Genomic DNA, 8,682 nt, shown 5'->3' with positions numbered 1-8,682 from the left:
TGAAAACCTTACAATTTTCTATTCAGCTGTTGTAGTGTTTTCAAATTGAGAAACTTTGCTGTTATATGGTTTTAATTTGAGTTCAATAATAACGTATTTTATATATTCAAATTATATTAAACTGAGTTATTTTCTCTCGGACATTGCATTAGTGACAAAGATCTAGCAATCAAATTTTACAGAAAAATAAATTAATTTAAATTAAGTCTTCATTTAATCAGTTAACAAAATGCAGACATCATTTGTTATAGACCCCAAAAGCTCATTTTCAAGAATGAGCAGCACGTTACAAAAGGTAAATAATTAATTCATGATTCATTTAGATAACAGAAAAATTCAACATTCCAAAGGTATTTTTATGTTTTAAATTTCCGAATTAAGTACACATCTGTTTCATGTGTCGTCATTATCTAATCAGCAATGTAGCGTCTACTATATCAGCATACTATAGTATTTTTTTTATACATGATAAACGCGAATTACATGTCAGTTGAAAACGAAACACCGAACAGTGAAGATCGAAATATTTATTATTTAATTTGTTTTAATTAAAATGAACAGGATTTTAAAGATAGGAATAGATTTCCTGCTGCTGGCAGCTCGTAAGTAACTTGATCTTAATTAAGAAGTATTAAATCTAATGAGGAAATAATTAATTTAGCGGCACTTACGGCTTTAATGATGAATTTGTACGTCGATCCGTTCCAGAGAGGATTATTCTGTGATGATGAGAGTATTAGGTATCCTTTTAGAGATGATACGATAAGCACACTGACGATAGCTTTAGTTGGAGGAATCTTTGGTGTTTCATTGGTAAGGAAATAAGATTTTAAGTAAAATGTACCCAAAAACAGCACAATTATTTAAATCGTGGACCTCCAATATAGATAACAGCTTATCAAACATAAACCTGACCGTCCACAATCAAGTATTACATGACTCACGAATAAAAAAATCTCTTCTTTTCAATTATTTAGATAATTATCGTAGAGACAGTACTGAAAGCTTCAAACGATTCATTCTACACAAATGATTCACGCGGCATTATGGTCTATAAATGGAAGATATCACCTTACATTCAAAATCTTTATCATTTCATTGGATTGTTGTTGTTTTCGATGTCAATTAATCAATTTATAACTGATGGAACCAAGTTTGCAGTTGGAAGATTGAGACCGCATTATATAGACGTAAGATATACTTTAGAAAGAATTTTAATGACTAATGCTGCATTTCACATGAAATCAAGTTTCTTCACTTCTTGGGAATATCCATGCAGGAATTTATTAAATGAGTCATATTATGTGTTGAGTCGTGACGTAGCTTGATTGCGTATAATAAAGATAAGGTCTATTATTATTTGCTATCAAATTTATGTTCCAATTATAGACTATTAAGTTGTTCCTTATCTGAAGATTATTGGATCACAATTAATCATGATTTCAAGTGAAAATTGCAATATTAAGTCTGATTGAAAGGATACTCAAAAGAATTTTTCTATCAACAGTTATGCCGACCAAGAATTGGAAGTTTTCCAGGTGCCATAACAACATGTGACGACCCAGAGAACCATAATAGATACATTCAGAATTTTAGTTGTTCCAGTGGTGCTTCCCTAACTTCATTAAAAAATGGCAGACTATCATTTCCATCAGGTCACACAAGCTTCGCATTTGTTGTGGCAGTTTATTGTGTGGTAATGTCCAAAAAATATTTATTTGATTGTATTCCATTTAATCATGCTTATATCCCCCAATTTTAAGTTTTATTTGGAATCACGTATGAAATACAGTGGATCTAAATTATTGAAGCACTTCATCCAATTTTGTATCATATGCGGCGCTATTTATACTGGATTATCAAGAATATCAGACTATAAGCATCATTACACAGACGTATTAGCTGGTCTTATACTCGGAAGTGTAATTTCTTATGTCGTGTGCTTCCACATATCAAAGCTTTTTAAGAGGGATAGATATTTTGACGGTGGACCTGATGTTTAAGCTACTTTTTTGTGATTACGTGCTCAACGTGCATTTTAGTGATAATTTTATATACCTTGTTTGTTAATTACCTATGTAAAGTTTAAAGTCGAATCGAAGATGTTAGTAATGTTTTAAGCTGTTTTTGTGGATGCATCTGTGCATGCATTTGAAGATTAACAGACAATAAATAGTTTAAATTTTTATAAATTGATGCTATTGACGGTTAAAGAACTTTGGTGCTTGATGCTAATTTTAGTTTCATATCCATATCCAAAATGTCATCAATATCTTAAGCAATTTGTATGCAAATTTCGCAAGATCCAAAAATTGTTACTGTAGGTCAGTTACTCATTCCTGTTTAAATTGAAAAGAATCTCGACCATCACAACATTATTATGGATTTTTATTGGATAATTTATGCTAAAGTTTCTGCAGCTGTCCCACGGTGATGCTATTGAGGATCATTAAAATGAATTTTTTTATCATATTTCTCTTAATGCGATCAAACTGGTTTTGATTCAGGTTGCTTTAATGGATTCGTGTTAAGCACAAAAATGATTTTGGGATCAGTAAGAAGCAGGACATTCAGGTGTGGAGATCAAGTGGCAAAATCATGTTTGTGGACAAAATTATGTTAAAGGTTCTGACTGATGCAATCATAATTGCTATTCGTAAGTGCAATTGGATATGCTTAACATCCATAAATTAATCAAATTTTTCCAATACAGCTGCAATTATCGTAGCAGTCTTTGAGACATGGCCAATACAGCCTTTTCATTCAGGATTTTACTGTAATGATCACAGCATCATGTATCCTTATAAGAAGAATGAATCGGTTCCAGGAACAGAAATGGAAATTTATGGCACATTAGCTGCCGCGCTTTTGGTGAGTTGGCAAAAATATGGACGAAAAAATTTATTAAGGCTTTTCTGTTCACAGATTGTGATCACCGAGATAATTTTGCTTAAATGTGATGCTTCTTATGGCAATAACTCAAAAACCTTGAAATTACTTACCTGGAAGATACCTCCTTATGTTCAGAATTTATATAAATTTAATGCCTTACTGCTGCTTTCAGAAACAATAAATCGATGCATTTCGGATGGCATGAAGCTTACTGTCGGAAAGTTAAGGCCACATTTTATGGATGTAAGGATGACAGCCAATAAGTCACTGTATTAATTCATTCAACACTTTTATTACTATAGCACTGCAAACCTGTTCTCTCAGACGGAACGACATGTGCTGATCCACAGAATTTTAATAAATATATTTTGGACTATACATGTTCGAATGAAGAAGCCACAATTAGCTCGTTAAGGGAGATAAGAATGTCATTTCCATCTGGTCACGCTAACTTCTCATTTGTCACTGCATTGTTCTGTGTGGTGAGAATAAATAGCTTTATGTCTGCAAGATAAATATTTATTGATTAATTTCGCAGTTCTACCTGGAATATCGTGTGAAGCATAAAGGCTCAAAAGTCTGGAAGCTATGTGTTCAATTAATCTTAATAACTGCAGCCATCTACATCTCATTAACACGTATTACAGACTTTAAGCATTCTTATTCAGACGTCGCAACAGGTGTGATCACTGGATGTTTACTTGCCTACGTCATCTGCTATCATGTGTCCGATTTTTCAAGGAAGGCTGAGTAATTAATGATTCTGGAATTTATGGCTGTTCTTGAGCAATAGTTCTTCATCTTGACAGTAGGTGGAACTATTACAATTTGTCAAATATATCAGACTACTTCCGTGTGCAAACTTAAAGAAATTAGAAATAAATGTGCAACAACTGAATCAGTTATAATCAAGAACTAGTTTATATTCTTAACAGGTATCTCACATGGTGATGTCGATTATGTATTCAATGATCTAACAAAAGCTTAATTTATAAATTTGTAAATAAAAATGACCTTCTAAAGGAGAAATCTCCGCATTCACATATTAATCTTTTTTGAGCAGCTCAAATTCTTTAAAAAGCAAGAATTTTAAGGCTTGGACACTAGCAAACCTTAGTATTCTCAATATTAACTCCTGTTTCGATTACTATGATTGATTCAAAATGTTTAAGGAACAACAATGATCGAATTCGAGGATCATAACCTTGATTCATATTCAAATATGTAGAATCTTTTTCAATGTTAGTTTAGCTTTTTGTGAGCATTTCTGTCTGAGTAGTCAGAATCAAAACATCGAGCAGTTAAAATGTCATTTTCAGATAGAGTTATTATGAAAGTTTTGGTTGATTTGTTTGTAATTTTCGTCCGTAAGTTTAACTTTTGAGTGTCTTGAATTGATACTATTGACATAATATCATTATAGCTGCATGTGTAGCAGTGATTTTGAAGTACTTTGTTGAGCCAACAAAACGAGGATTTTTCTGCAATGATCACCAAATTATGAATTCTTACAAAACGGATACTGTACCTGGAACTCTGATGGATGTTTGCGGTGTTATTGGAGTGATCTTGATAGTAAGTTTCAGAAGATTTGCCTCGTTCCTTAATATTTTGTTCGGAACCTTCCTTTCAGATCATTTTTGTGGAAACAATATATCACAAAACAGATGCAAATTCAAAGCCTGTGAAATTCCTTAGCTGGACAATATCACCATATGTCCAAAATCTCTACCATTACATCACCGTATTTGTGTTTGCAGAGGCAATTGACCGTTGTGTTTTAGAAGCAATTAAGCTTACAGTAGGAAGACTAAGACCTCATTTTATGGATGTAAGATAGTCATCAAAAACTCTCAAAATGTGATAGTTATTTTTATGATTTCTATAGCTTTGCAAGCCAGTTCTCATGGATGGAAGCACTTGCAGTGACCCTCAAAACCTTAATCGATACATTGAAGACTACACATGCTCAAACGCAAATGCAACAGCAAAGCAACTGAGAGATGTACATATGTCCTTTCCATCGGGTCATACTAGCTTTTCATTTATGACTGCACTCTTCTGTGTGGTAAGAACTCAGTGATTAGTGTCCGATTAAAACTAATTCGTATTTTCATTTACAGTTCTACATTGAATCTCGTATGAAATGCAGAAGATCAACAATAATGTTAAAGCGACTTCTTCAACTCATTCTTATTACTGGAGCTGCCTATGTCGCATCATCCCGTATTCCTGATAACAAGCACTTCCATTCTGATGTTTATGTTGGATTTATTGCTGGATTTTCTATTGCTTATTTGGTATCCTTTTATGCCTCAAATATGTTTAAGAAAAACGATGTTATTGAATCGAATACACAAGTTTAAGAATAAATTCAGACAGTCTTAAATTTTATTCAAATAAACATCTTGTTTAGTTCTAAAACAACGTCCAAGAGTAGGTGGTTTAACCTAGAAATGGTGACAAGCCCCTTCATTTTTACGTACGTTAATATTCTACGTTACGTAAAAAAAATAAAAATTCTTTGCAAATCGGGTCTGTATTGTGAGTTTTGCAAGATTTTAATCTTTTCGCGATATCTGACAATACTTGTTTCCTCTCCAATCATCATTTACATTTTCTCTCACAGGTAAAAGTCAACATTTTATCAGTAGCAAACAGCATAGCAAGCTGTGAACATCAAATATTTAGAAAGCACAAAAAAAAAATGATTTGTTCGCGAAGAATTTTGTTTAAAATTTCATTTGATGTGATTGCTATTTTGACACGTAAGTAATTAACTTTATTATCTATATCCAACAGTAAATGATCTTTTAATTTTAGCCGTCTGTTTCGCATTGTTTTTACAGAATTATGTACAACCAGTACAACGAGGATTTTTCTGTAATGATCACAGCATTATGTATCCTCAAAAGAAAGATACAGTGCCAAGTAATGCAATGGATATGTGTGGGATTCTCGGAGGAATTCTATTGGTGAGTATGAAAATTAAATAACTTTGAAGATTTCACAGTTGATGATTTGATTAATTACAGATAATTGTCGTGGAAACGTTGTTTAATAAATCGGAATCAACATACAATGTCAATTCAAGACCCGTTAAGTTATGGAATTGGACAGTAAAACCTTACATCCAAAATTTGTACCATTACATCACTATGTACCTTTTTGCCCAAGCTGTAATTCGATTTTTAGAAGAAGGTATAAAGGCAGTCGTGGGGAGATTGAGACCGAATTTTATGGATGTAATGCTTATGCACATTTAATAGCTTTCGGTAATTCATCTTCCTTTATTTGTAGATTTGCAAACCAATGCTTTCGGACGGAACAAATTGTTCAAATACAAAGAATTTTGACAAATACATTCAGGACTACACTTGCTCTAATGCAAATGCAACACCTGGTGACTTAAGATACATACGAGTATCTTTTGTTTCTGGTCACACAAGTTTCTCATTCATGACTGCATTTTTCTTAGTGGTAAGCTCTTATTCAACGCTTCATGCTTCATATTCTAAAACTTTAAATATTCAGTTTTATTTAGAATCTCGAATGAAATGCAGACAGTCTACCCAGATGCTCAAGAATTTCCTTCAGCTTTCATTGATCACAACGGCAATTTACATTTCCTCAACACGACTATCTGACTTTAAACATCATTTTTCTGATGTGTTTGCAGGTATGGTGCTTGGATGCTTCATTGCTTACTTTGTTTGTTTTCACATGTCCAACATGTTTAAGAAAGAAGTGTTAGAAACCAAATCTCATGTATAATTCGTTCTAAATCGAATCGTACTTAAAAATAAAGCTTCAAAAATTAACGGTTATTTAATATTTGAATATTTTTTAAGTATACATTTCGCATACTTTTATGCTGAAATCCAGTTGTGAAATAAAATTAAGTTTTCTCATAGTTTTAACAATATTTAATGATTTATATATACACAAAACAGTTGATATCATAAAGTGAATTCAGAATTAAGTGAGAGTTTCATCAATTTCTTGCAATTAAATAGAAAATTAAAATATCTGTAAAAAATATTGGCGGGAAAACAACAAAAGATCCAGTGAAGTAAACAAAATCATTAATTATGGCTTTATGGGTTGATAAGTATCGTCCAAGAGAACTATCAAAGCTAGATTTTCATAAGCAACAAGCGATTGATCTGAAACGATTATGTGAACAGCAAGATTTTCCACATTTAATGTTTTTTGGATGTTCTGGAGCCGGTAAGAAGACAAGAATCCAATGTGTACTTCGAGAACTTTATGGAACAAGTGCTGAGAGATTAAGAAATGAGACAATGAATTTCACTACTCCATCAAATCGAAAAATTGAAATCACGACTGTGTCTAGTAATTATCATATTGAGTGTAAGTAGAACAATTTCATTAGAATCAAGACATTCTTAATAATACATGATCTTTCAGTGAATCCATCTGATGCGGGGATCTATGATCGAGTAGTCATAACAGATATAATTAAACAAATAGCTCAAACAAACATCATCGATACAAATGGACAAAGAGACTTCAAAGTTATCGTACTAACAGAGGTCGATGATCTAACAAAAGATGCACAACATGCTCTGAGAAGAACAATGGAGAAATATGTTGCTACATGTCGATTGATTTTATGTGTTAATTCGACATCGCGTGTCATTCCAGCTATAAAGAGTCGTTGCCTTGGAATTCGAGTTGCTTCTCCCACACATGAGGAAATTATTGGAATTCTTAATGTAAGCATTGAATTATGAAACTATTGAATTTATATAATTTATTCATAAATTTTATGGATTTTTATAGCTAATCTGTCAAAAAGAAAACCTGAAATTGCCTGCTGAGCTCGCCCGAAATATTGCATTAAAATCTGAAAGAAACTTACGTCGAGCAATCTTAATGTTGGAAGCATGCAAAGTCCAAAAATATCCATTCACAAATAATCAAGAAGTACCAGAAATAGACTGGCAGAAATTCCTTAACGAAACAGCAAATCAAATTTTAATGGAACAATCGCCAGCACGTCTTGAAAAAGTTCGTGATCGTCTTTATGAGCTGTTGTCCCAAGGCATTCCACCAGACATAATTTTCAAAGTTCTCGTTCAAGTCCTGTCAAAAAAATGCGAGGTGGAAGTAAAGTCGCAAATTTATGAGTTTGCTAGCCTTTATGAATTCCGAATGCAAATGGGAAGCAAACAAATTTATCATCTGGAAGCATTTGTTGCACATTTCATGAGCATCTATAAGAAATATTTAATTCAAGCAACTGAAATGATGATGGATATGGATGAATAAAAAGTTTTTGTTAATTTAATTATCTTTTTTTCTTTCCAGTTTTGCACATTCATGTGTTTTTATTTGGATTTTTAATTTCTTTGAGTATAATTTACACTTTCCTTCCTTTTTTCAGTCTTGAGCTGCATATTGTGGGAATGGACGTCTTATGGCTGCCACACTTGTTATCGACCTTCCATTTGGGATTGAAAATTCTTCAAGATTCAGTCAAATCAAGTAATGTCAATGTTCAGAAGTATGAAGCAGTGTATAAGACAGCAATTCCCATAAAGCACAGCACAAGTATCTCGTATCAAAAATTCTCATCAATATAATTAAAATTTCTCATCGTCTCATTCTATATATTTATCAAAAACATATAAGCTACATCATCTGTCTTCCTATCTTGGCTTCTTAATTGATCTCTCAGTTTTCATATCTCTAAACTTCTTTCATATAAAAATCTAGGTAAGTGCAATTAATTTTGTGTCATTTGGATTGAATTTTGCAAGATTT

The 8,682-nt window shown here is 32.5% G+C and overlaps 4 protein-coding genes across 4 annotated transcripts; all 4 read left to right on the top strand.

The window, feature by feature from the left end:
* Positions 1-482: 482 nt before the first annotated feature.
* Positions 483-2,196, top strand: LOC139098984 (putative phosphatidate phosphatase). The gene is made up of 5 exons (XM_070651375.1): positions 483-602; positions 662-813; positions 978-1,190; positions 1,508-1,696; positions 1,764-2,196. The coding sequence occupies exons 1-5, from the start codon at positions 554-556 to the stop codon at positions 2,001-2,003; spliced, it is 843 nt and encodes a 280-aa protein (XP_070507476.1). The 5' UTR covers positions 483-553; the 3' UTR covers positions 2,004-2,196.
* A 248-nt stretch (positions 2,197-2,444) lies between these two features.
* On the top strand, positions 2,445-3,807 carry LOC139098985 (putative phosphatidate phosphatase). Its single transcript, XM_070651376.1, has 5 exons — positions 2,445-2,656; positions 2,714-2,871; positions 2,926-3,135; positions 3,195-3,374; positions 3,431-3,807. Exons 1-5 carry the CDS (start codon positions 2,599-2,601, stop codon positions 3,644-3,646), a joined length of 822 nt encoding a protein of 273 aa, XP_070507477.1. The 5' UTR covers positions 2,445-2,598; the 3' UTR covers positions 3,647-3,807.
* A 344-nt stretch (positions 3,808-4,151) lies between these two features.
* On the top strand, positions 4,152-6,724 carry LOC139098967 (uncharacterized). The gene is made up of 10 exons (XM_070651357.1): positions 4,152-4,259; positions 4,316-4,467; positions 4,526-4,723; positions 4,781-4,960; positions 5,016-5,252; positions 5,522-5,660; positions 5,716-5,867; positions 5,928-6,137; positions 6,193-6,372; positions 6,427-6,724. Exons 1-10 carry the CDS (start codon positions 4,199-4,201, stop codon positions 6,664-6,666), a joined length of 1,749 nt encoding a protein of 582 aa, XP_070507458.1. The 5' UTR covers positions 4,152-4,198; the 3' UTR covers positions 6,667-6,724.
* Positions 6,725-6,840: 116 nt separating this feature from the next.
* LOC139098983 (replication factor C subunit 3-like) lies at positions 6,841-8,206 on the top strand. Its single transcript, XM_070651374.1, has 3 exons — positions 6,841-7,266; positions 7,324-7,631; positions 7,699-8,206. Exons 1-3 carry the CDS (start codon positions 6,984-6,986, stop codon positions 8,185-8,187), a joined length of 1,080 nt encoding a protein of 359 aa, XP_070507475.1. The 5' UTR covers positions 6,841-6,983; the 3' UTR covers positions 8,188-8,206.
* The last annotated feature ends 476 nt before the right edge of the window (positions 8,207-8,682 follow it).

Source organism: Chironomus tepperi, unplaced genomic scaffold (assembly GCF_022539635.2).
Source record: "Chironomus tepperi strain 1889 unplaced genomic scaffold, CSIRO-AGI_Ctep_v1 contig_456, whole genome shotgun sequence".
NCBI classification, from domain to species: Eukaryota; Metazoa; Arthropoda; class Insecta; order Diptera; family Chironomidae; genus Chironomus; species Chironomus tepperi.
Note: the sequence above shows the minus strand (reverse complement) of the source record. Positions and strands in the feature narration are given on the sequence as shown.

Bases quoted from the DNA above. Each gene is read 5' to 3' on its own strand.
- LOC139098967 (XM_070651357.1), top strand. From the start codon at position 4,199: ATGTCATTTTCAGATAGAGTTATTATGAAAGTTTTGGTTGATTTGTTT. The intron at 5,661-5,715 runs GTAAGTAATTAA...TTTTAATTTTAG, and splicing joins TGTGATTGCTATTTTGACAC to CCGTCTGTTTCGCATTGTTT. The intron at 6,373-6,426 runs GTAAGCTCTTAT...TTAAATATTCAG, and splicing joins TGACTGCATTTTTCTTAGTG to TTTTATTTAGAATCTCGAAT.
- LOC139098984 (XM_070651375.1), top strand. From the start codon at position 554: ATGAACAGGATTTTAAAGATAGGAATAGATTTCCTGCTGCTGGCAGCT. The intron at 603-661 runs GTAAGTAACTTG...TAATTAATTTAG, and splicing joins TTTCCTGCTGCTGGCAGCTC to CGGCACTTACGGCTTTAATG. The intron at 814-977 runs GTAAGGAAATAA...TCAATTATTTAG, and splicing joins GAATCTTTGGTGTTTCATTG to ATAATTATCGTAGAGACAGT.
- LOC139098985 (XM_070651376.1), top strand. From the start codon at position 2,599: ATGTTTGTGGACAAAATTATGTTAAAGGTTCTGACTGATGCAATCATA. The intron at 2,657-2,713 runs GTAAGTGCAATT...TTTCCAATACAG, and splicing joins TGCAATCATAATTGCTATTC to CTGCAATTATCGTAGCAGTC. The intron at 3,136-3,194 runs GTAAGGATGACA...TTATTACTATAG, and splicing joins TAAGGCCACATTTTATGGAT to CACTGCAAACCTGTTCTCTC.
- LOC139098983 (XM_070651374.1), top strand. From the start codon at position 6,984: ATGGCTTTATGGGTTGATAAGTATCGTCCAAGAGAACTATCAAAGCTA. The intron at 7,267-7,323 runs GTAAGTAGAACA...ATGATCTTTCAG, and splicing joins TAGTAATTATCATATTGAGT to TGAATCCATCTGATGCGGGG. The intron at 7,632-7,698 runs GTAAGCATTGAA...GGATTTTTATAG, and splicing joins AAATTATTGGAATTCTTAAT to CTAATCTGTCAAAAAGAAAA.